Genomic DNA, 26,220 nt, shown 5'->3' with positions numbered 1-26,220 from the left:
GGACTGCCTGCTCCTGTGCGGGTAGCGCCGGTGGCACAGGGGTGTGCCAGCCCTGGGGGAGGCAGCTCGCCCGCCCCGCTCCCAGGCCCGCCCCGGCTGCGGCTTCTCACGGCGGCACCTCCCAGCCCCAACGACCGCTCCCTGCTCGCAGCCGTGCGGTGCTGACACCCTCCCGCCCAGACTACAACTCCCAGAATGCACCGAGCAGTCGAACCGCGCCCCCCGCCGCCTGTGCGCCCTGTCGTGTGAAAGGTGACTTTGGCGTCACTTCCGCCGCGTGGTGCAGGCCGGGAATGCGAGTCGCGATTGGCCGGCGCCTGCCCCGCTTTTCAACGTGCTGGGGAGCAGGAAGCGGTAACGGCGGAGCGATCGCGGCAGGACGAGGGGCTCCTCGCGGTGAGTACCTAGCGGAACCGCCTCCCCACCCCGCGGAGTGCCGCGCCGCTGGGGCGCGACCCGGCCGGGAATTGAACAGGGATCGATTTAATGCGCGCTTTGATGACGTAATAACGTCTAACGAGGCGGCGGTGCTGCTAAACGCATGGCTCAGGCCGGCACCGGTCGGGTCCTGTCCTCTCCTCGGGGGCGCCCCTGTGGGATACTCGCGCCTGCCGGCGGTTGCCTACGACGCTCTCAAAGAGCCCGTGCCCGGCGGGCACTCGGCGCTGGCTAGGCCTTCCGCCTTCTCCCGCTCCTGGAACTCGGCGGGTGCTCATTGGCTCCTCCGCATGGGGCGGGGTCTGCCGCCGCCTTACGATTGGCGGGGGTTGCGCTGATTGCCATCAGCGCCCGCCAATGGGGCTGCGGCTCGGGTGCAGGAGGCTGCGGTTAACCACGGGGTGCGCGGGCTGAAGCTCGGAGGCGGTGCGTGTGGCCGCGAGGGGGCCGGGCCGGGCCGGGCCGGGCCGGGCCGGGCCGGGCCGGGCCTCGCCTCGCCTCGCCTCGCCTCGCCTCGCCTCGCGCCGGCGGGGGCTGCAAGGGGCACCGACAGCAGGTCGTGGTGCTGCCTCGCAGCCGCTACGGGCAGCGAGAGGCCTCTCCTGCCCCTTGGCAGTGCGGCACCTGGTGTGTGCCCTGCTCGGCTCGGTCGAGCGTGGGTGCCTGGGTCGCCTCTGCCTCAGCGGGAGCGAGGCCTTGTCTGGGGGAGGGGCGAGGGGCTGGCTTGCATCCTTGCTCTGCGGTTGTTATTTTTGAAGAAAAACATATAGCAAAGTGCACAAGAAGTTCTCACATCTGTGTTATCTTGAAGCAACCACTGCTGTTACCCACCAAACACCCCTTGTTCTCCTTTCCTGAGGTGGCTACAACAAGATGGCAGTGGTTTAGCCAGTGCTCAGTCTGCTGATCCATGTTGTCTGAATTGCCATAACTCTGCTCTGCCTGCCTGCATTTGTGTATGATTTGTATAGGCAAAGAAAACAAATATCTAGTGCCTAAAATAAGAGGAGTTCCTGCTGAAGTCCAGGAGCATGGAAATAATAAGATGGCTTCATTGAGGTAGATTTATAAGAACAGATCTGCAAATTGCATGCATATCATGTGAGATGCATCCAGTGTCAGAAGTTGATAAGGTTAAGTCAGTAGTCAACTGGGTTTTCCAAGAAAATTCAGGTAACTAACTGAATTAGTTCAGTTTCCATCACTCATCTATGAGCCTGCATGTAAGCATCAAATTGGATCACTTCTGTCTGCCTTCCTTGGCTTCTTGGTTTTTCTCTGAGGTCTGTGCCTTTCACTTCTTGCTCCAAAGTAGTCATGCTCTCATTAAACATATTCTGTTCTGTTGGGCTTTCTTGTGCAATATCACCGAGTTTAAAATGAGAATACTCAATGAATGCTGCAACTGTAGTTATGTGATAAATTCACATTTTTTTACTAGTTTTGTGTTAATTCAGGACAATAAATTACCTTTCATAAGTTGTTTTCTTATTCGTGATTTTCAGTGTTCTGAGAAAGACTGAAACTTTTTAAAATTTCTTAGATTTGGGGGGGGCTTGCTCTGTTATTTTGAGGGTTTTTTTTGTAAGATCTTCTTACAAACATGCGATTTGGAAGTAAATTTTGGATAGGTGGAAATCGTGAGATTTGGGGGTCAAAATTTTGTTTGGTTTAACTTTTAGGGAATTATGCTTTTAACTGCAAGTCATCTATCCTTGTACAATGTGTCAAAAATGGGCAAGAAGAATTAAACAGTGAAGTAAGTGGCTGACAACTTCCCACATGAGACTTTATGTGGGATACCAGATGATGGAAGAAAGGCAGGAGCTGCTGGTCATCTGTCTTAGACCCATCATTACAGATAAGGTGAAGTGAAGGCAACAGCAGCATTCTCTCCCTTCAACCTCACCTTCCCCCTTGCCCTCACAAGATCCTGATATGTATTTCAGCATCTGCTTGGCAAAGCAGTGATAGCAGATAGAACTAAACTTCCATAAGCAGTTGCTTCTGCTCCTCTTTTTTCACGCTCTTGGCAAAATGACTTCTCCATGGGACAGTTTTTCTGAGATGCAAGAAAGAGTGTGTTTTGTGGTAAAAATAGGAATTCCACAATTTCCTTTACTTGATGTCTGTTAGTAATAAGAAAATAACTTTGCTTTTATCGTAATCAGGTAATTCTTCTCCTCTCTACTTCTATTGAACCCCATATACCAGTATGTGTGTTTGTTGGAAGCGAGGTAGAATTTACACAGCTGCACAGGGGAGTTAGCAAGCATGGTGGCATCAGCTCAGATGTGGTTAGTACACGTAAGGAACAGGTTTGTGCTCAGGACTTTCCAATTCCAATCGCACACAAAAAATCTGCACCAGAAGTTAGGGAGCACCTGCTATCTAGTTTCTTCTAGCACTCTGAAGATAACTGCTTCTTTGCCATGCCAGAATTTTCCATCTCTATATTCAATGTTTGGTTTGATACTAGCTGCTCTCCTGACTTTCTTCCTTTTGTCCATATTAAGTATAACAATATAGTGAAGGGTATGTCTCAAATTCCTTTAAGACCCATTCAAGCCTAAACCCATCTTCTCTCAGAAACCATATGTTCTTCAAAGTGAGTTAGACTGTGAAAAGAAACAAAGTTTCTGCGTTAATGTGACTTTGAAATGTCTTTGCTTTTTCTGTGGCATTCTCAGTGTGAGCCATGTGAATGTGGGAGTTAAAGATGAGTGCTGCTGCACAGATCTGAAGTCATTTTGCCTGGAGTTAATTTGTGAAATGCTTTCATTGAAGCACTTGGACTCTCTCCAGAGATTCTTTTGCATAAGTAGCACACTAACATCTGTGTCTCATCCACAGGCACAGAGTTCTGCTAAACCTCTTCAGGTTTGAGAACCTCTGCAACTCCCACCCCCAGCTATGTTTGTTGTATAAGCAAGGGAGGAAGAGCCATCAGATTACAAGCCTACATGTCTCTTTCAAAAGGTTGGCAAAGAATATTTCACCTTGCAGGGGGAGAAGTGTAAGAAGGCTGGGTGAATAAGAAGCTCTTTGCTCTTGGGTGTGACAACACATTAAATCGCTGGCAACTCCTATGTACTCAGAAGCTGAAAAGTGCTGCTTTATTACATCCTTATTTAAAGGAAGTAAACATCTTGTGTTCACTAGATACAAAATGTGACTTAAATATGAAAATTTTCAGACCTGTTCTTCCACCAAGTGGATTGGTAGAATTGTAAGAAGTAACTTTATGTAGATTCTGACATTATGCTGCTGAGATGTTGTAGAATAGTTAGCTGTAGAGATGTTACATCCCTGCAGTATTTGCTTTGAGGGAGGTGGGTCCCTGCTGAATCTGTAGAATAAAGAAATGCACTTACCCACTTTGACTGTTTTTTCATGTGTATAAATAAGGCCATACTCCACTTTATTAACCCTAACATTTCCTACCTGTCAGCTAAAATCAGGTAAACCTGTTACCAAGACAGTTTGGTGTTTCTATTGGTTTTGTAGTCCCTGAAAAGTGCTAGTTAATTCATGTTTGTATACTAACCTGACTGTGCATAGTATTTACTGAGTGGCGCAGTATTCTTACTGTCCTACCACATCTTTTGCAGACTAGTCCTTTTGCCATGGAAGCCGAAGAAATGATGGAATGTATCCAGGAATTCCCTGAACACTATAAAGTTATTTTGGATAGACTGAATGAACAACGTGAGCAGGACCAGTTTACGGATATCACTCTGATTGTCGATGGTATGTACAGGCCTGAGAACCAGTTGGTATACAGAGAATTCTGAAAGCCGTGCTGGGAAGCTGTTGGGTTTGCCACAGGTCAGCTGTCAAACTGGGTTGCTAACAAATTCTTGGTTCTGTATTGGTGTGCCAGTTGCTTGCAGAGTTTCATTTAAAATCTTGGGGTGAACAGAGTCTCCAGCAGTGATTAATAATTTTGCTTCTGCTTTTCCAAATAAAGGGCTAAATATTTTCAGATAGAAGCCCACTTTGAAACTGCTGTACTATATTTAACATGTTGTCTAAGGATTTCCAAAACATTGTAAAAATATCTTTCTCTAACTTGAGCTGACTGTTTGCATGCAGAGAACTTATACAAATATTGGTTGATTATTTAAAAAAAAAACAAAAAAAAAACAAAAAAAAAAAACAAAAAACAAACAACAAAAAAAACCCCAAAACACCAGCTTGAAATAAGATTGCCTTCTTGCTTCTCTAGTATCTGCCTACTATTTTAATATATAGTTAAAATAGGGTAGAACAACTCACTTTTCTTTTTCTATGTGTTCTAAAGACATAAGTATTAGTTTAAAAGGAAGACAGAGATATAAGTGCTTATTATCTCATTAGAAAAGGTGGTGTCTGATAGATCACCCAAGATTGCTTCTTATCCCAAACATGTCTTAGAATGAATGAGCACTTCAAGGAAGATAAGCAGTGTCCGCTAGGACAGACCTAGCTAAAGGAGTACCACCTGATCCTTAAAAGGATAGCAAGAACTCACTTGAAGGAAAAGGGTCCTACAGAGCCTGGATTAGAAAAAAGTAAGCAAATGAAGAAAAAATTACTCTTCTGGAATCACCGTAGTTTCACTGACAGTGCTTGCACAAAACTTATCCTGAATGTTTGTTCCTGCTCTAGTGTTACCAAATCCATGTGTTGAGCTCAAAACTGTTTTCTTGTGCAGCTGTGTAGTTCTAATCCATGTTGCTTCTCTTACCTCTGTCCCACGGAGCCTTATGAATGTTTATGCCTGCACCAGGGAGAAGGCAACACAGTGATGGGGAATACACGGTCTGGAAAACAGGAAGAACAGAGCAGAACTACTTCTGTTCTGCAGGGATCTTTATACTGGCAGAAGTGATGATAAAATACATCTGTATGTAAGAGCAGCAAAAACCAAGGAGAGCCTGGATAAAACCCGAGAGCTGAGCCCAAGACATACAGGAAAAAATTTGCACAGGAATTTCCCATAACTTAAATATCTGAAAAGAGAAACACTCTGGAGTGAGTGAGTCCTCCAGCTGATTGAGTTGCAGAGCTTCAACAAGATCAGTGATGTCAGCGAGGGTCTGCATGAGATGGGACAGGCTAGCTGCAGTGGTATCCCATGTTACAAGGAGACATACTAAGTGACTATATGCTGCTGGAATAGATTTGTAGGCTGGGTGGTTCTGCAGCCGTTCTCTTCTCTGCATCTGCACTTATTCTGCACTATGAGTAAGGAAGGTGTTATCCTAAACCAAAATTTTTGTCTCTCTTTGTAGGTCACCATTTCAAAGCTCATAAGGCTGTTCTTGCTGCCTGTAGCCAGTTCTTCTACAAATTCTTCCAAGATTTCACTCAGGAGCCCTTGGTGGAGATTGAAGGTAGTCTGATTCATGCAAATAAAAACCTTCAGAGTTGTGTGCCCAAGCTCAAAATGAATGTAGTATCCTTGGTATGGGCTTAAATGCATGCTTGGTCATATCGATTAGCTTTCTAGATCTCAGCTCTTGAGTTGTTCTGAGGTAGTGTTGTGGTTTAACCCTGACCGGCAACTAAGCACCACACAGCCAGGCTCGCTCATTCCCCCCCAGTGGGATGGGGGAGAGAATTGGAAGGGTAAAAGTGAGAAATAAACTCGTGGGTTGAGATAAAAAGTTTAATAATTAAAAAGAAATAATAATTTTTTAAAAATGGTAAGGAAAAGAGAAAAAATAACAAAGAAAGAGGAAAATAAAACCCAAGAAAGACAAGTGATGCAAATGAAAACAATTGCTTGCCACCAACTGACCGATGCCCAGCCAGTCCCCGAGCAGTGGCCCTTCCGCCCACCTCCCCCCCCAGTTTTATTGCTGAGCATGATGTCATATGGTATGGAATATCCCTTTGGTCGGTTGGGGTCAGCTGTCCCAACTGTGTCCCCTCCCAACTTTTTGTGCACCTCCAGCCTACTTGCTGGCGGGGCAGCGTGAGGAGTAGAAAAGGCCTTGACGCTGTGTAAGCACTGCTCAGCAATAACTAAAACATCCCTGTGTTATCAACACTGTTTCCAGCACAAATCCAAAACATAGCCCCATACAAGCTACTGTGAAGAAATTTAACTCTATCCCAGCCAAAACCAGTACAGGTAGCTAATCACCACTGGAGAAAACTTCCCCTGAAGAAAAATTAAAAAGAAAAAGATGCCTTGGCTGGGGTGCAAGAACAGGATAGATGTGGAGCAATACTTGCCTGGTAGGCAAGGAGCAATTTCCTGGAGCAGTACTTCAGCTTCCAGTAACTTGCTGCTCAGAGGTCTCTTGAGAGAGAGAGAGATCATATTTTTATGTTTAAATTTATACTTTTTATTATTCTATACAAACAGCTTTTTGTCCGTCTTATCCTTCCTTTTATCTTTGTCATGGCATGACTCTGTAGTTGTTCCAGATTCATGTGTTTCTATAGTAGACTTTATTCCAACGTGAACCTTTCAAGGGTGGCATCTTCATGAAACTGGCTGTCAAAGTACTGTGAGCAGGCAAGTGTGCAAGATTCAGCAGATAGATGAAACTGAAGAATTGCTAAAAGAGGCTGTTTTTCTTGCTTGTAAACAGGTGTAAGTAACATGGCATTTCGTCACCTAATTGAGTTCACCTATACAGCAAAACTAATGGTCCAAGGTGAGGAAGAAGCAAATGATGTTTGGAAAGCAGCTGAGTATCTACAGATGTTAGAAGCAATCAAAGCACTTGAAATCAGGTAAACACATAAGCCTCTTTTTCTTCCCAACACTGAAATGTAGAGTCTTAAGAATCCTTTTACGAGAGCTGGCTGCCAGTATTTTGCAGTGCTGTTCTTTATCCTGGAACCTCCTAAACTTGTGTGGGACTGTATATTCTTCTACTATAAGATATGGGTCAGAATCATAAAGGCTAAAAAATGAACGTCACATTCTTTGGGCTGGAACTCGATGACAAGTGACATGGCTGGTAAATGTTGCAGACATTGTAGGGCTGTGACTTTGTGGTAACTAATACCAGGTCTCTGTGCTATCTGACTGCCCACACCTGATTGAGAGCTGGGTGTACAGTGATGATGTGTCTCAGGTAATTAGACCACATTAACAAGTTTGTGCTGGTGTTTTGATTTCATGCAGCTTTCTGCTTTCAAGAGAATAGGCAGTGATTTTAAAACTTCTTGGTGCAAAATTAATCTCTCAAACTTCTTGAATGAGTGTAATTGTTATAATCAGTTTTATATGGGATCAGTACTTAATCAAATGTTGCTGTGGCACCTTTTATCCAGTACCAGGAACTGTACTCCATTACCAAACTCCAACCTGAAAAAAGCAGGTGCCATTTCCATCATGCTGTTTTTCTTCCCTTTCACAAAGCGCTGTCATGTTCTCATTCCTTCTGTATGCTACACTGTTCTTCTGTCATGAAGCAGAGGGAGGGGCAGTAAATGCCTCCCAGCATTACGGTTATCCTTGCTTTCTGTTCTAGACCTGCTGAAAGGTCTTTGTGTTCAGGCTAAGGAAAGACTGTTGCTTCTTCTTTATCTCCCCAGATACACTAGCTAAGGAGAGTGGCATTGAACCCGAGTTCCTCTAGTAGCCAGCTAACTTTTTTTTTAAAAAAAAAACAAAAAAAAACCAAAACCTCCATGATATGGTACACTGGAAACTTGGTTTTCAACATCAGTGTTGATTTTTTTGAATCAACTTATTCTGTGCTTATTCTGTGGATTGGTAGCAGAGCTGAATAAGTATGTAATTATTTTTTTTAATAGGAAAGATGGGATTGTGCATTTCTAGTCCTACCCTCCAACACCCTTTTTTTGACATTATTAAGATTAAGCTAGGAGAACTGGAGAAAAACCTTATCTCTCCTATTACTAGAAAACCTGAAAGTGATAGGGAGTAGGTTACATAAAAGGATTCATCAGGCTGCAAAGGAAGGTAAAAGCACAAATTACTCGTCAGTCTGATTTGAGGGGAAGATAGCCACTCATTTTCGAAACTCATAATCAATAGTAAAACCTCCAGCATGTAAGTGCTGTGGATAATCATGAGGGTGTGACTTGAAAGCATTGGCCCACTCAGCTCTGTCTGTGTTTGAGATGGGATGCTATCCCTGACATCTTGGAGGAAGGGGGTTGTGTGTTTATGGTGCAAGGAGAAGAGGAACAGAGCTGGGGGTTATGTTTAAGCCCAGAAAATTAAACTAGAATACTCTTTCCACATCCCAGTGGCTTTTTTTTTTTACCTCAGCTGTTAGCTGTGTGCTTTCCTGAAGTACAAGATGTTATAATAATCATTGTGTGAAGTCACAGCTGTAGTGTTTTCTAGCAAGCTGTAAGTGCTGCAGGCAATTGCATGCACTCCAGAGCTTAAGAGGTGAATAGCGTAGGAAGGACTTGAATCTTATTTCTGAGTAGGCAGGCCAAAGAACTCCTTCCTTCGGGGAAGTTTTCTTTCCAAGTACAGAATTTCACAAGTTTCTTAGGTAAACCTATGTCATTAGGCTAACTGGCCTTTCTTCTTGATAGGTGGCGTGTATCCTTCAAGCAGAGCTATTTAAAACACTTTAGTAACCTTATGTCAAAGGCTCCACAGCTTTAACCATGCTATTCTACAGCTCTAAGGAGTATAGATTAAAGACAAATTAGCTTCTGAAATGCATGCAGGTTATGTGGTCATTCATCATTCAGCTTCTTTGAGAAACAGCTAGCGAGTGTTTAATGCAGAAGCTCAGTATCAGGCAGGAATTGTTATGTAAGTGCTTATGGATCTTAACTATGTTTATGCAAATGCTTTGCAGGAACAAAGAAAATTCATCACCCTTAGAATCAAATCAAACGCAAGGTAAAAATAAACCGAAAAAGAGGAAGATAGCTGAAACCTCTAATGTTATCACAGAAACACTGCCATCTGCAGAATCGGAGCCTGTTGAAATTGAGGTTGAGATTGCTGAGGGGACAATTGAAGTGGAAGATGACAGCATCAAAACACTTGAAGTAGCTTCTGCAGAGCAATCTATAAAGTACATACAGACAACGGGTACATCAGATGAATCTGCTTTGGCTCTTTTGGCAGATATCACCAGTAAGTATCGTCAGGGAGAGGCAAAATGCCAGATCCAAGAAGAAGGTGATAGTGCAACTGATCCCTCGTGCAAACAGGTAGAAGGTATTGAAATTGTGGAACTTCAGCTGTCACACGTGAAGAATTTATTCCACTGTGAGAAATGTAACCGTTCGTTTAAATTGTTTTACCATTTTAAGGAACACATGAAAACGCACTCTACTGAGAGTTATAAGTGTGACATATGCAATAAAAGGTACCTACGAGAGAGTGCTTTGAAACAGCACCTCACCTGTTACCACCTTGATGAAGGTGGTGCCAGCAAGAAGCAAAGACCTGGCAAAAAAATACATATATGCCAGTACTGTGATAAGCAGTTTGACCACTTTGGACATTTTAAAGAGCACCTCCGGAAGCACACAGGTAAGAGCACTGCTATGGTCCTGTACTTGTGGCTTTGGCTCTAGCATTTTGGGTTTTTGCATGTTTTGGGGAAATAGAGAATATGCTGAAGAGAACACGAGTCCTGAGTGCTAGAAATACTTGGCTTCTAGTTACAACTAAAATGCTGTTTTGTTTTGGGTTTTTATTTTTTTTGTTTGTTTGTTTTCCATTGATATAAACTTTGAGGGATTGAGGTGGTTAAAAATAGCCACCTAAAACCAGAAAGCGCTAATGAAGCTTCTCTCTCAGGTCTATTAAATCTTAAAGATTTTTTTCAAAATCATTTCTTAAAGCATGTTTTCTTCTTCAAAAGTGCCAAGCTACTCTTATTTTCACAATTCTACTAGTAAATGTTTCTGTTGAAATATGATCTGAACTGTGAGCTTCTCGGTGGAATACACAATTTAAAGGGTTTCTTTAACTAACAGAACTTCTGAGCAAATGCCTATTAATGCATTAGGCATAAAATACCCACCTAACAACTCTCTCTTGTACCATCTTGTTTGAAAGTTTCACCCTTGTTCTTGACATCTCATCTATGATTTCATTTTCTTTGTTAATTAACACAGCAAAACATTTCTAGTGACTATAAATAGACTTTTGTTACTGTAAAATCTGCCCCTCTGAAATCTGGGTAGCATCTTTTGAGTACAAAATGACTTGTGCTCCTTCTTCTATATAATATAGGAGATTAAGATGCTATTTCTTCATCTCACTGAAAAGTCCGTACTATCTGAATAGGTACTGAGCATTATATAGATAGCTCTCTGAATGTAAAATATATGTTGTCCTGATCTTTCAGATGTTTTTGTTTAATATGTCAGTCATGAGTCATCAGTAAGAATTTAATGAAGGGTAGCAGTCCTGTTTCTTTCGCAGCTTGTTGTTGTTGCTAAAGCCTTTTAATTGGAACTTTTTTGTATCTGTGTATGGGACTGCTGAGTATTGATATATGACATTGTATCCAGTCTACTCCCAATGGCCCCTTAAAAGTTGCATTTATAAAAAGTCTTTGGCAAATCCTTATCCCCTATGAAGTAGGGAGTGTTTCTCCATTATGACCAAGCCAAATACAAGCTACTTAACAAAAGTCTTCTCAGAGAAAAGTTTGTGGCGGATTAACGGAGTAACCCAAATATCACAGTATGTTGGTTGTTGTTGTGACAAAGGATTTTGGGGATGAAGCAACTTAGCATATCACAGGAGATGCAGAGTACTTTCTAAATATTTATTGATACAAGTATAACACATGGAATCTAATTACTTCCAGTTCAGCATTTTGAAAGCCTTAAGCTTAAAATTAAACCAGATACTACCATTTAACTGTGGTCTCCTAAGGTCAGTGGAAAAACTCCCATTGAGCCAAAGGCTTTCTAAGTTCTTAATTCTGTATAGTACTGGTTGAATATGAAAATGAAATTAAAAGGCCAGGGAGAAAATGTCCTACAAAGTATTTGATCCTGTTGCTGCTTAATCACAACACCAGCAATAACATGAAAGTAGCAATTGGAGCAGAAATAGACACCTTATCAGGGTTGGTAATTCTTTTTGATGCAGGAATTTAACATTACCAATGGCTATTATCTTTGTCTCAATAAAAGAAAGGAAGGAGAACTATGGAGTTTTTTCTCGCGGATGCGTACAGTGCCTTAAGCAGCTTCTGAGTCTCTGGAAAAAAAACTCAAAATTGTCTTCTGTGTCATGTAACTGAACGTACTAACAAAGTCATCTCCAGAACTTATAAAGAGGGAGGTTTTTTGGCCTGATCTAATGATTCTCTTTTTTTTCCCTTTATGAGAATGAATGAGATTTCACTTGCCAACCATAAGTAACTCGTAGGACAGAAATTCTGCAAAGCTGCACTTAAATAATGTATATCTGTTGAGTTCAATAGCTCTAATTTGTCTTGCACAAGAAGAGTGATTTCCTCATGCAGAAATCAATCTTAGAATGAAGCTACTGCTCTCAATATGCTTGTCTAATCCTGGTATTTTGCAAAGCTTATATCCCCTAGCAGAAAGAGACATTGAACAGCTTTGATTCCCTCTGATTTTACTGGGAATTTTGACTGCTGAATATTTCTCAAAGTTAGGCCTTCTTGATTTTTTTTTTCTTTTTTTTTCCTTTTATGGAGCGTGTGTGTGCTCATATGAGCAAAGGTGGAAGTGAAGGAGTTGTGATGTGCTCCAAGCAGCCAAATGAATCAGTCCTTGTCTGAAAACCCTGTAACTGAAGTAATTTGTATGCAGATTATACAAACTTCATAGGAAAAATTAATCAAGGTCTTTGCCATTCTTCATAAATCTAAAATATGTTTTACAGGAAGTGTACTTTAAACTGCAAATAACATCTTCCATAGGAGTGTATAAATGGACTGTATTTACATACCTTGAATAAATGATCCCAAGAAGTTCATTTGATAAATGCCTGCCTTTGGTGTGTTTGTGGGGGGAAAAAAGAAAAAACAAATGAACAAAAAAACCCAACTAGGCTTACTATTTTTCTCTAAACCCAATCTAAATAATGATATGGCAGCTTTATGGTTATGGTTGAATTCCCTGGTATTTCTTACATATTAGGCAAATAAAAGTCACTGTGTTGTTATGAATGTCTTTGGGTTAAAAAATATTTATTTTGGGCAATCTCCTTCCTATGGCTGTAGGATTATAAAGGACCAGCACAATATTGGACTATCTTAGGTCAGAATTTCTGTCCTGTGAGTTACTTACGATTGGCAAGTGAAATCTCACCCGTTCTCATAAATGGAAAAAAGATAATTGTTAGATCAGGCCAGAACCCTCCCTCTTTATAAAATCTCACTTAGATGAGACTAAACTCGTAGTTGGATGACACCCAGGGGAAGAGAAGCAAGTTGTCACCTTTAGCAGAGGAGTTTATCCCCCAGCTCGCCAGTGCGTTTCTCAAGCTAGAGGCAGGCTGATATGCTCTCTCTGTTTTCCATCGCTGCTGTGTCCAGTGCAGCTGAGGTCACAGCATTGATTTGCACTGTGCAAGAAGTCACACAATGTCTTTTGGCCTTTGGATATTGCCACTGTTGTCTTTGAATTGTCACTTTCAGATACTTTTGGCAGAATACATTGAATATTATTAAAGAATTTGAGTAAGAATAGAATAAATCTGTCCTTGACTGGGCGGTGCCTTGCTCCAAGTAACTCTTTAAATGTGACCAGATCACAGGGCAGGTGAAGGTCTGTGGTGTGTTTTGTTCTCTAGTATCCTCTTGGCTCACCAATGTATTTGGTTGCTCGCACAAAGTCCGTGATTTTTAATCTACAAGACTGATGGCAGTTCAGCATCCTCTGCATTACCTATACAACAGTCTCCAAAAACATAGCCTTTTATAACCATTAAGGGGAATATTCCCACCATTTAACATTTTTCTGTGGCCTTTAGGTGTATAAGTGAGAATTATAGGCTACTTGTGGATTTCTTTTGAAAAGCTAATTAGGCACTTCTGAATATCTTTATTTCTGAAAATACAGGTTTATTGGCTTTCCATCTCAGTAGTCAATAACTACTGCATTCCTGAAAATGTAGGCTTTTAAACTTAATCTAGCTAGAATAGATTCTTATGTTACTCACTGAAATGTCTCAGCCTCTTTTGGAGTTCATTAAGTAGTTTGTTTCAGTAGTTATATTTGTATCAGTACCTCCAACAGATTAATTATCAGACTTTCAGAAGAAACACACTGTTCCTAATTTTTTGTACTTTAATTTCCTTGAATTTCATTGCGTTTTGTGCATGATGAAATTAGTAAACAGAGACACCAGTTGTTCTTTGTTACTACTTGATGATGGTAATAACAATATACTACTTTGGATGAAAGTTTTGGGTTTTGTTTTGTTTGTTTGTTTTAATAATGATGCATTTTTTTGTTTGTTTGTTTTAATACTGATGCATTGTTACTTCATGGTCATTCTGTGCCAACTTCTTTTTCAGGAGCTCAGTTTCAGCTCTCAAGCATAAGCTGTTATTCTTGAAAATAAAACTTTGTATTATTTAAATACTTCCTTCTTTAATGTGTCACTTTGTATATACTAATGTTGAGTCTTTAACTGTTAATATTATCAGGTGAAGAGAGAGAAATAGCTGCTATTTCTTTAAGATATTTTGTCAGAATAGTAATCTAACTTCCATAAAAACCTAAATGTACATTAAAAGGCACTGGTAATTATGTTACATTGTTTGTTTGTTGTTGGTTTTTGTGTTTTGTTTTGTTTTTTTTATAAATGAGAGTTATGACTCCACATTAGGTTTTTGCCCTTTTGTTTACATAAATAAAGTTTACATAGAATGTCTTTATCTTCTTCTGTAGAATAATCCAGTTGGCCATGTCTTTACAGCATATTTATCAACCTACACAAAAGGGAGAGGGGAAGAAGAGAGAGCTGACCAAAAACTGGCTGGTTTTATATGCTTACAAATCCCTGTGTCTGTCTTAACAGGTGAAAAACCATTTGAATGTCCAAACTGCCATGAACGTTTTGCTAGGAATAGCACACTCAAATGTCACCTGACAGCCTGTCAGTCTGGAGCTGGAGCTAAAAAGGGAAGAAAGAAGCTGTACGAATGTCAGGTGGGTAATGGAAGTAGCAGAGTCTGAGGCTAGATACCTCCTTCCTGTGCTGAGGGAGTGTGGGAGTACTGAGCAGGAAAGGCAATGAGAGTGGGCTTATGTCTCCAAGAACTTCTTTTAGTAAAATAAATTATAAAGATTGCATTCAACCACAACATGAGGGTAAATTCTTATACCTAAGTAGTTCCATTTAAAATATGGAATTACTGATATGGAGCTTCATAATACTTTGTTAATCAGAGAGATTCTTGTGGGTAGGTAAGTGTTCATCTGCATCTTATTGATCTTTCTGCTTCCTTTTCAAGGTTCTTGATGCACTGACCTAGGCCTTTCCTGCTTGTGAGCATGCTTCACTAAAGTCCAAAATACAAAGTACTATTTTATTTCCTATTTTATTATTCTTCTGTTTGATACCAATATATTGACTTTGCCTGGAAAGTCATTACAACTTATGATGACAATCTGTAATGTCTTTTAAGCAAATATAGATGCTGTAGATGGATAGCTAGGGTACTTGGTCACTATACGTAGCTGACATTTGAAAAGCTGTTCAGAAGAATGTTACTTAGCTTTTAAAAGTTGATTCTGAAAAGCTAGAAAATAGGAGAGCTGAGGTTGGTTGTAGCATTTTTATTTGCCATTTTGCTGCTCCGCTGTTGTGACAGTCTCAAATAAGAACACACTTCCCCCCTCCCCACCTTAAGGCTCTCACTTTATTCAGTTCACAGAATGGCTGTGGTTTGAGGTTAAATTGGGTTGTGTAGTAAAGAAAACTGCTGGATATCAGCTTTATTTGTTCCAAAAAAAGAGAGTGATCTTATTCACAGAAAGCAGTGAATACTGCAGGAGATGAATGAATTCTGTGTGTTGCTAATCAAATCATTTAATCAGAAGTTTCACTGATGCTGTTGCATCGTTTGGTTGTTATGCTAGTCTGAAGTTAATTCTTGGAAGCATACCTTTGTCTTAAAGATAAGTTTGTTTTGAACATGAGAACTACTGTATAATACAAAGTTGTACCTAGTAGCTTCACTGAAGATACTGTTTTTTCTTTGTGACCCTTTGGTTTAATTGCTTCACCTCATAGCTTTCTCTGTTACAGATATTGTGAATGTGGGTTAGTGTTATTTCAGCCTGCACCAACTACAGCAATTCTTGGATAAATTTTTCTTGATTTTTTTTCTCTTTAGAACTAAATTTGAATAGTGTTCAATAAATAAAATCTTGGCTCACTGAATGTCGTGGTTTAATCTGGCAGGCAGCCAAATACCACACAGCCGCTCACTCACTCCCCCCCTGCCCCCCAGTGGGACGGGGAGAGAATCGGAAGGGTAAGAGTGAAAAAAATTCGTGGGTTGAGATAAAGACAGTTTAATAGAACAGAAAAGGGAAAATAATAATAATAAATAATGATAGAATATACAAAATGAGTGATGCACAATGCAATTGCTCACCACCCGCGCTGACCGATAACCAAGTAGCGATCGGTACTTCCTGGATCACGCCTACCATTCATATACTGAGCATGACGTCACATGGTATGGAATACCCCATTAGCCAGCTGGGCTGGCTGTCCTTGGACTAGGAGGGTACTTAGCAACAACTGAAAACATCAGTGTGTTATCAACATTCTTCTCATACTAAATCCAAAACACAGCACTAGGAAGAAATTTAACCCTATCCCAGCCGAAACCAGGACACTGAGCAAAGAGGAGAAAACAAAATTGCACTTGCTTGATGAGTGCTTTTGATGCTCTTTGTTGTATGCCTTGAGTACTGAATTAGGCTCTATGTGGCAAGAACAGTAATTATGTGCTTGGGCATTGCTGATAGTCATTACCTTTATGTATGACTAAGTAATTTTGAGTGCTTATCTATAAGGTTAGTATTTTAAGAAGTGTGTGTGCAACTTCTTTCTAAAGCATGAGCCTGGGGGGGACAAAAAGCATGTCACTAGCATCACAAATACGGTTTTAAGACTTCAACAGCAAAATGGGGATATTCGGTTCCATTGCACAGACCTGTTCCTTGAGTTAATCCCTGTCAGGTACTCCATCATCCTTCTGTGCTGTTGCTGAAAATTGAGGAGATGGAACATTCTGTTTCAAAAATATTTGCCAACAGTGAAGGGGTGCCAACAGTGAAATGCATGTTCTTTGCTTCTTTCTGCAGCCAAGAACACTTGCATGGACAAAGACCCCTGAGCCTGTTTCTTTACTCCAAGCCTGACTCTACCCCACTCTTCTCTCTTCTACTCTGACACCTCATTCATTTCTGCAGTGTCTGTGTGTGTTGTTTTCAGGCTACTTACCTCAGTGCCCGCTGAAGGGAAGGAAGTGTGCTCAAGTGCTTTGTGAAAATAGTATGTCTGCAGTCAAAGCAGTACTTTTAGCTGGAAGAGACTTAAAGGGATGGAGTTTTAAGATATTTTTATCTGCTGAAATCACTCAAGTATTTTTTTGAAATGGCAAAATGGAAGTTTAGTCTAGCCCCACATAAATACTGATAATCAGCAGTATATACAGCCAGTAAGGTGCTACAGACCAAAACTCCAAGAACAGATCCAACAACTCTGAGAGCAAATAAACCAACATTGTGACCAGCGACTACTAAACTGATATAATGAATGCTTATAACCAATTTGTTTTAACCCGCTCGGGTCAGAGGTGTTGTTATCTCAACCCTTTGTGCCCAAAAAGGACTGTTGTGGTTTAACCGGGCAGGCAGCCAAACACCATGCAACTGCTCGCTCACTCCCCATCCCACAGTGGGATGGGGGAGAAAACTGAAAAAAAAAGTAAAATTCGTGGATTGAGATAAAGACAGTTTAATAGAACAGAAAAGGAAGGGGGAAAAAAAAATAATAATAATGGTAGAATATACAAAATGAGTGATGCACAATGCAATTGCTCACCACCCGCCGAGCAACGCCCAAACAGCGATCACTACTTCCTGGACCACGCCTCTTATTTATATACTGAGCATGACGTCATATGGTATGGAATACCCCATTGGCCAGTTGGGCTAACTGTCCTACCTATGCTCCCTCACAGCTTCTTGTGCACCTGGCAGAGCATGGGAAGCTGAACAGTCCTTGACTAGCAGGGTACTTAGCAACAACTAAAACATCAGTGTGTTATCAACATTATTCTCATACTGAATCCAAAACACAGCACTAAGAAGAAATTTAACTCTATCCCAGCCGAAACCAGGACACCAGGTAAATCTTACAATGCCATGAACAAATGAAAGCTGATAAGGAAAAGTTGGCTAGTAGTACTGCATCTAGAACTTCAGTAAAAGGACAGTTTGTATTACACTTTCATCATACAATATTGTTACATAAATAGCTTTCCACCCAAAATTCTAGCACCAGACATTTATTGGGGTGTGAATCTGTATGTGAATTTCACATAAGGTTAAAATAAGAAAACTTTCAAATGCTGTACTGACTCATAAATTTTGTAGGTATCCTGTGAATGCACAACTCAAAATGGCACACAGTTTCTTAAAAATAAATAAATACCATATCTTCTGTTCATCTGAAGCTGACTTCTCAGCTCTTACCTCTAACGTACATGGTTTTTTTAATCCAAATAGCAAGAAGCTACACTATGTGAAGCTATGATCTGAAATAGGTACTATACTTTGTCATATTTCTGTTGGCACTGTTTAACATACTGTATCTTTTGTTTCAGGTTTGTAACAGTGTGTTTAACAGCTGGGATCAATTTAAAGATCACTTGGTAATACACACCGGTGACAAACCCAACCACTGTACCTTATGTGATCTGTGGTTTATGCAAGGCAGTGAGCTGAGAAGGCATCTCAAAGACATGCACAATATTTCAGAACGAATAGTGACAGAAGAGGTTCTTCCAGTGGAAGCTGTGGAAGCTGAACCAGTAACATCAATGACTATAATAGAACAAGTGGAGCAAGTCCATGTCCTACCAGTAATTCAGGTACAAGTGGATCCTGCACAGGTAACTGTGGAACAGATGCGCCAAGATCTCATACAGGACAGTCAAGTGAAAGGCACACAGATGGAGGAACTGCAAGAACAGGTGCAAATTAGTTACTTGGAAGTTGAACACATTCAGACTGAACAAGGTGCTGAAGTTCATGTGGAGCAGTTACATGTTGAGCATGTAAATCAAATACAGATGGAAGAAGTACAGGCAGAACTTATAGATGGAACAGACCTGGAACAAGTAGAATATGAAATTGTTGATCAAGGAGAAGCAGAAGAAAAGGAAACTAGTCAAGTAGATGATGTAGATAAGGAAGATCATGAACAAGCTGAAGACTTAAAAACTCAACAAGTAGTGGACACACAGAATGAAAAGGTGGATGACTAGGACAAATAACCACACTGCGCAGATTTAGGAATGAAATACCCAATTATTTTTGTTAGCTTTTACATTGGTTTTTGAACTGTCAGTGGTCATCTTTCCAATATGCTGTCCTCAGGAAGCTGGACGAGTGGACCAAAGTTAGCTTTCTTCATGTACAACTAAACTTCTCTCATATGTGAAAAATAACTTTCCCATTCATGTAATACCATGGAACAGAAACTGCCACAGAGATGACAGCTTTGTGAGGATTTTAATAATGAGTAGCTTGTATCACTGTTACACCATCCCTGGGTATATGTAAGAGTAACTTTACCTCTTTTCCTCTTGCCATAGAAGCAAACTCTTGTTATAGATTTGCAGGGTGTCTGTGGCAGAAGAATCAGTAAAATCTGGTGGGTTCTAATGTAAGTGGCCAATTGGGTACCTGTAAATTTTCTGGGCAGACTGTTTGCCGTTTCCTAACAGCAGTCCCTAACTTTCAGGCTGGGGAAAAAACATTGTTGCTGGAGGTCTTGGAGCACAAAAATCCAGTGCCTTTTCGACACTGGTTAAATTTCCACAAAGCTCCTAGGGTGTTCAAGAACCTAGTTCAGTAAAAGGCAATGTAGATAATGTTATAGCGCTTTATATTTTTGCTTAAAATTGTCAGCTACTGATATTTTTTTTTCCCCATTAAATTTAAGGGGGAGTGAGGGAGGAAACAGATTCCACGTGGAGGCAGCAGGACACTCTAAAAGGGACGCTTTAAATTAGGAAAAGCTCAGTAGAATCTGTGGTAAACATGAGCTGGAAGAAAGCTACCAGCAGACTCTTCTTTTATAAATCGTCATTTTTGAAACTGAATATTTTTAAACATAAATATAGAGAAGACTTGTCTATTATGGTATCAGGTTCCTGTTTTTTTGAAATGAAATTCTGACACTTGACACACAGATGTTGTACTAAAAGTAAAAGCCATAGGTATGAGTGCTAAAATGTGGATTGAAAAGTAGGAGTGTAAATATTTTAATCAATATTAGACAATAAAAAAATACCAGCCATGAAATGTTGCATTATTTGCTTCATCCAATAAATTAGGAACTGAGTGACTGGCAATTACAGTGCCAGATCCCAGTGGCAAGAATCAATCTCATTTTAATAAGACTAATAGCTCATTACTGTAAAGTTAAGTTTGTTTAGAAAATACTTGTCTGGCTCTATGTTTAAGGATGCTAAGGACTTCTAATTCTCAATTATTGCCTTGAGATTAGAGGTGCCTCCATACTTCTGAAAAACTTTCTTTTCAAAGCCTTAACTAAAGGGAGGAATTTTTGCAAGGACGTTCCCTAATGCTCTTGGTAATCCTGTAGATCTTAGTTAAAATCAGGCTTTTCTATTCAGTCTTCTCCAAATGCAGAATTATTTCCTGAGATTTGCGCTTTTATTTAGTCTCATTCAAAATGATTCTTGTGTTTCATCGTAACGTAGCCTTTGAGAAACTGTTGCAAAACAAACATGGATCTCAATTAAAATTTCAAACAATTTGATTAACATAACTTGCATTCTTTTTTTATGATGTTTTGTGTTTTCTGAGATGCAAGTAATATGTGATGAGACTCTGTGCAGAGGGAAGAATGTGGGCCAATGTTAATCATGAAAGTAAAAGTTGGCTGTTGTATTTATACCTGGCTTCTGATAAGAAGCCTGTCTTTTGATAACACACAGGGGACAGGCCTGCTTGCTTAGCTGCATAACCCTAAAACTCTAGTGTTTGTTGCTAGCAAATAATTTAAAAATTAAAGCAACCTGTTTATAATGAAAATACAAATAATTTGTACCTTGTCAAACACTTGGCAGCTCAGGCAGGTACAACAGAAGCTGGAGCCCTTTCCTGACTCACCAGCTCAGACCTAGTCCAGCTTCAGCCATTGTGAGAAATGCTTGTGCAGCTCCCTGATACTTTCTGCCTGCTGGGGTTTTTTCCCTAACTGGAACCTTGACATCTATAAATGTCTCTGCTGGGGCTTGTCTTTCCCATTCCTTTAAATGAGGGCTGGTGGCCTTTTGAGGAAATAATTTGTACCATTAAAAGAACTGAAACTACGAAGGGGGGTGCAGCCTGTAGCTCCTAGGGTGCGGGTCTCAAACGTGGGGGCACGAGGACCTGGAGGGTGTAAGTGGGTTGCAGGGGGCTGTGCCTGGCAGGTGACAGCCAGTCGCAGGATCGCAGCCCGCCGCCGCCGGAGCTGTCCAAGGTTTTGCAGCAAAGGCGGCGGCCCCTCAGCCCGGGCTGCCAGCCCCCTCAGTCGGGGCGTCGGAAGCTGGGCAGGCGGGGGGTGTGGTGAAGCAGGGAGGCCCGTCCCCGCCGCGTGAGGGGAAGAGTGAAGCGGGCAAATGGCGGGCTGCCTGACGGCAGCAAATGGCGGGCGGTTGGCAGGGGCTGCGGCGGCGCTGAGGCCCGCGATCCGGGGCGGGCCGCCTCTGCCCGGGGTTGGTCTGCTGGGAGGCGGGAAGGGGCGGTGAGGCCCTGCGGAGCCGGGGCTGGAGGCGGTGGGAGGGAGCCGGCTTTCAGGTACGGCGGTGGGAGCGCGGCTCCAGGGGCGGCTGGCTGTGTCCCACTGCCCAGGCGGAAATCCGGCCCCCGGTGGTGGCACTGCCTCAGCCGACCGTCCCGGGGTGGTTCTCGCCGGACTCCGCCGGCCGATCGCTGCGGGAAGCAGAGGCTGAGCCGCTGAGCGTCGCCAGCGTGCTGCGAACACGCGTGGACTCCCCGCACCCGCGGGTGCTGAGTTTTATAGTTCTGGTGCCCTTCCAGCGCAACTGGGTCTTATAGCCTTTACCAAGGTGTGATGGGTTGACCCTGACTGGACACCAGGTGCCCACCAAGTCGCTCTATCACTCCCCCTCCTCAGCTGGACAGGGGAGAGAAAATATAACAAAAGGCTCGTGGGTCGAGATAAGGACAGGGAGATCACTCACCAATTACCGTCACGGGCAAAACAGACTTGACTTGGGGAAATTAATTTAATTTATTGCCAATCAAATCAGAATAGGGTAATGAGAAATAAAAACTAAATCTTAAAACACCTTCCCCTCGCCCCTCCCTTCTTCCCAGGCTCAACTTCAGTCACGATTTTCTCTACCTCCTCCCCCCGAGCGGCACAGGGGGACGGGGAATGGGGGTTGCGGTCAGTTCATCACACATTGTCTCTGCCGCTCCTTCCTCCTCAGGGGGAGGACTCCTTACACTCTTCCCCTGCTCCAGCATGGGGTCCCTCCCACGGGAGACAGTCCTCCAGTAACTTCTCCAACGTGAGTCCTTCCCACGGGCTGCAGTTCCTCACAAACTGCTCCAGCGTGGGTCCTTTCTACGGGGTGCAGTCCTTCAGGAACAGACTGCTCCAGCATGGGTCCCCCACAGGGTCACAAGTCCTGCCAGCAAACCTGCTCCAGCATGGGCCTCCTCTCTCTCCACGGGTCCACAGGTCCTGCCAGGAGCCTGCTCCAGCGCAGGCTCTCCATGGGGTCCCAACCTCCTTCGGGCGCATCCACCTGCTCCAGCATGGGGTCCTCCATGGGCTGCAGGTGGATATCTGCTCCACTGTGGACCTCCATGGGCTGCAGGGGGACAGCCTGCCTCACCATGGTCTTCACCACGGGCTGTAGGGGAATCTCTGCTCTGGTGCCTGGAGCACCTCCTCCCCCTCCTTCTTCACTGACCTTGGTGTCTGCAGAGTTGTTTCTCTCGCGCATTCTCACTCCTCTCTCCGGCTGCTGTTGTTCCGCAGTAGTTTTTTTCCCCTTCTTAAATATGTTATCACAGAGGCGCTACCACCATCACTGATTGGCTCAGCCTTGGCCAGCGGTGGGTCCACCTTGGAGCCAGCTGGCATTGGCTGTGTCCAACATGGGGGCAGCTTCTGGCATCTTCTCACAGAAGCCACCCCTGTAGCCCCCCTCTGCTACCAAAACCTTGCCACGCAAACCCACAAGGAGCCTAAGCTTGCATTCCTGTGGCATCGGCAGGGCTGTAGGAAGACTCCCACTGATGTTAACTAGTCTTGTCTTGAGCCTGTGCTTATGCCACTGGAGGAGTTTTAATAATTTCAGTAATATTTTGTCACTACTGTTTTAATTTGTATGTTAATTTGCCTAGAGAAAGTATACTGGCTAAAAGGAAATAATTTTCTCAGTAAAGTTACTGGTATAAGATCCCATATTTTTCTAATGCTGACTTTTCTTTAAAATATTCTAAACAAAATAAAGTGTTTTCAATTGCTCCCTCCAGCTGTAGGTGTAACTCTGTGTATGATATCCTTTGCTGGGGCTATAATCTGATTCATGAAAACGCTGTTATATCCTGGTGCCTTGCTCTGAAAAAGGAACAGAGAAACCCACCTGCTTTCAGGGGCCATGCTGCAAGAGTGATGCTTCATGGGCAGACTCACCTGGTGGGCTCACAGATGAATTACACAGAGGTGAGGGGAGAAGAGGGGTTTTTGCTGTTAAAATTGAGTAAACAAGAGACAGTGCCAATGTGGGTGTTTTTTAATTGTTATTTAAATGCAGATTATTTGAAAGACACATGTATTTTATCTGACACCCTCTTCTTATGCTAGGGCGAATTGGAGCCTAAAGCCAAAATATTTTCAGTCTAAGAAATCCCATACTGTGTTTAACATAAGAAGCATATGACTAATTCCATGGAATAAGCCAGGACATGCTTCAGTGTTTTCTGGGTTGGGGTATTATTCCTTATATAGTGCAATCTGTTCATATAGCTTTAGAGTGACTGGCACAGTTATTGATAAACAGAACAGCATGTGTCACAAGAAATTTGTAGTTTCAGGGCTTTCTCCTTTAAGGATGTAGACTGATGTTTCAGTTGATTCACACCAAATAGATTTGTTGAAGTTATTGGTGCATATATGTTAGAGCGTGTTTAGATTGTCTGAGAGAAGGGGTTAAGGTAGTAGAGTGATTGATAGTAGTTAAAGGATTAGTCTGATACTTTGTTGTGTAAATTAACTGAGGCCCTCACAAGGACAGTTCCTGATAAGAACTAAGAACTTGCCTTAAGAAACCAGCTAAAACCGACCCTGCGGTTCGGACAAAAGTAAGAGGACAACTGAGCCTGCGCAAGAACAAAAGGTTAATAGCGGTGACGAATAGGAACTATCAGCCTTCATCCCCACGACCCCCGACGACCACCACTAGGAGGCAATGCGCAAGCGCAGATGGGAGGGGTCTATGGAAATGACTTCTTGGAACTCATTTTAATACAAAGCGGGGACAGGTCATGCATATGTATAGGTGTATTACGAACTATGAATATGTAATGTTTTACTGTATATATTTATGGTAAGTGCCGCGTTGAGGCGCACACGACTTTGGTGGGACTACCCCCCGTGCTGCCCAGCGCTGAATAAACATACCTACTTTACAATCTCATAGATTGTGGAGTCCGGTTTCCGCAAGTCATGTCCCTCTCCACAGTTAAGGAGGAAAATATAGTAAACTAAAAACCGGTACTCATTTTCAGGGAGAGAAGGGTGTTTGTGCATATGTGTGTAAAAAAACAGAATTAAAAAAGTATCATTCTATCAAAAAGGGTCCTAAACTATATATATAGCCGTCTTTATTCCCTGTTATAACTCTGTTACTAACATTACCAGAGAGAAAGAATAATTTTTTTCTATTTTTTTTTTCTTGCCACTTTTTTAAACTATTTTTTCTTGCACTAAGTAATTTCTTTTTAAATATTTTCTCAGATCTAAAACAGTTCCAGGGGCTGAGCAACCCCATTGCTGTAAATGACAGGGAATAATTTGGTTGAGTTTATTTTTCCTGACCACTTAAATATTATCATCCATCTTCTAGTGCCTTTAATTCAACTGATACTTCTTTTCTAAATAGTATCTTATCCCACAAATAGATGCGAGGACTTAAGGATTTTAGTTAGTTCTAGACAGTTGGTCTGTTTGGGAATCAGGAACTAAAGATACCTGAATTGCCAGTTTTACTATTCTTACAGTTGCTTGTTTGGGATCTTTTGAGATTGTTGTTTTAAAAATTGCAGCTTCTAGGGTATTTTTGAAAATATTGTCCAGCTGTGGGGTCCTTAGCTTTGTCCTATGAAAATACTCAAAATTATTTTGTAAGCTAACACAGGGCCTGCACTATTGCAAATATAAATAATTTATTATAATACATTCTGATCTAGTAATTCTGTTTTGAAGGCAATTAAGTTGCACTGGAAAAGAATTGGTTGCTCATATTGTAGCGAAATTACAATAAACTGATCAATTACCCCTTTGCTAAAAAGGGTTTTTCTTTGGGTCCTGTAGGTTGAACTTCATGGGAGGATTTTCTGGACTTCACCACTGGGGAAATGAGACACTCTTGGAAGTGGATGTGTTGCAAGTTCCCACTCCACGAGATACAGAGCACTGACCCAAGCAGATGCGACATCGTGGCAGCTGTAGTGCTTCGCCTAGGGGAAGCACAAGTGACAGAGGTGGTTGTAAGATATATGTTCAAAATGTGCTCTTTGTGGAGGGATTTGGGTTTTTTGCTTTTTTTTTTGGAGGCGAAGTTACACTGGGGTGGGGAACATAACAAATGAGAGTACACAAATTTGAACCATACTGACAAGCGATGGGATTAGCTCCTTACAGCTGGAAACACCACACAACTTTTGCATGGCCAGTCTTGGCCTCTGGCATTATTCCAGAGCCCCATAAGTCGGAAGTGCTTGCTTTTCTTCCTGATTTTTACTGTGAGGTGGGGAAGAAACACCATCCTTTGAAACTCTCATCTAACAATGAGAAAATCTCCAGCATAGCTCTTCTGTGTGTTTGGATAAAACTAGTCCTTCATGCATAGATAGCTTTCTTTTAGGACACTTGGCAAATATTAATTAGCTCAGCCTCTGACTGTTCCTATAAAGCAGATAAATGGCTTTTTTTTCTTTTCCTTTTTTTTTTTTATTTTCTGTACTTTATTATGGTTACACGGATTAAATAATACTGCAAGCAGGCAGTAGTGGAACTGAAAACACTGTCCAGCTTCCTGACTTTCTTTCCTGAAGCATAAAACCAAAGACTCTTCTCCCCATAGCAAGGAAAACAAGTTATTGAGAAAGATAGCTCCAAAATAGAAATCAGTGTGTCTCTTGCTTGAAATATGAGAGGACTCTACCTAATGTGGGAAGCATAAGATAATAGTAACTTTATTATGTTTATAAAATAAATAGATATTTGCACACACAGTACCCTTGAAAATTAATTGAAAAACACTAATATTTTCTAAGAAATTATACATTTCAGATAACATCCAAGGATGT

General features: G+C 41.8%; 1 protein-coding gene across 3 annotated transcripts; it reads left to right on the top strand.

The window, feature by feature from the left end:
• The first annotated feature begins 289 nt into the window (after nt 1-289).
• LOC142074702 (zinc finger protein 131-like) lies at nt 290-20,357 on the top strand. 3 transcript variants are annotated; one of them, XM_075135501.1, is made up of 8 exons: nt 290-396; nt 3,292-3,417; nt 4,050-4,188; nt 5,715-5,816; nt 7,026-7,170; nt 9,234-9,919; nt 14,408-14,538; nt 18,237-20,357. In XM_075135501.1, the coding sequence occupies exons 3-8, from the start codon at nt 4,065-4,067 to the stop codon at nt 18,897-18,899; spliced, it is 1,851 nt and encodes a 616-aa protein (XP_074991602.1). In that variant the 5' UTR covers nt 290-396; nt 3,292-3,417; nt 4,050-4,064; the 3' UTR covers nt 18,900-20,357. The 3 variants fall into 3 exon arrangements, with proteins under 3 accessions (XP_074991602.1, XP_074991604.1, XP_074991603.1); XM_075135502.1 differs by lacking the exon at nt 290-396 and adding an exon at nt 775-864; XM_075135503.1 differs by lacking the exon at nt 3,292-3,417 and having other exon boundaries at nt 291-396.
• The last annotated feature ends 5,863 nt before the right edge of the window (nt 20,358-26,220 follow it).

Source organism: Calonectris borealis, chromosome W (assembly GCF_964195595.1).
Source record: "Calonectris borealis chromosome W, bCalBor7.hap1.2, whole genome shotgun sequence".
NCBI lineage: Eukaryota > Metazoa > Chordata > Aves > Procellariiformes > Procellariidae > Calonectris > Calonectris borealis.
This window is presented reverse-complemented; position numbering and strand designations above follow the sequence as displayed.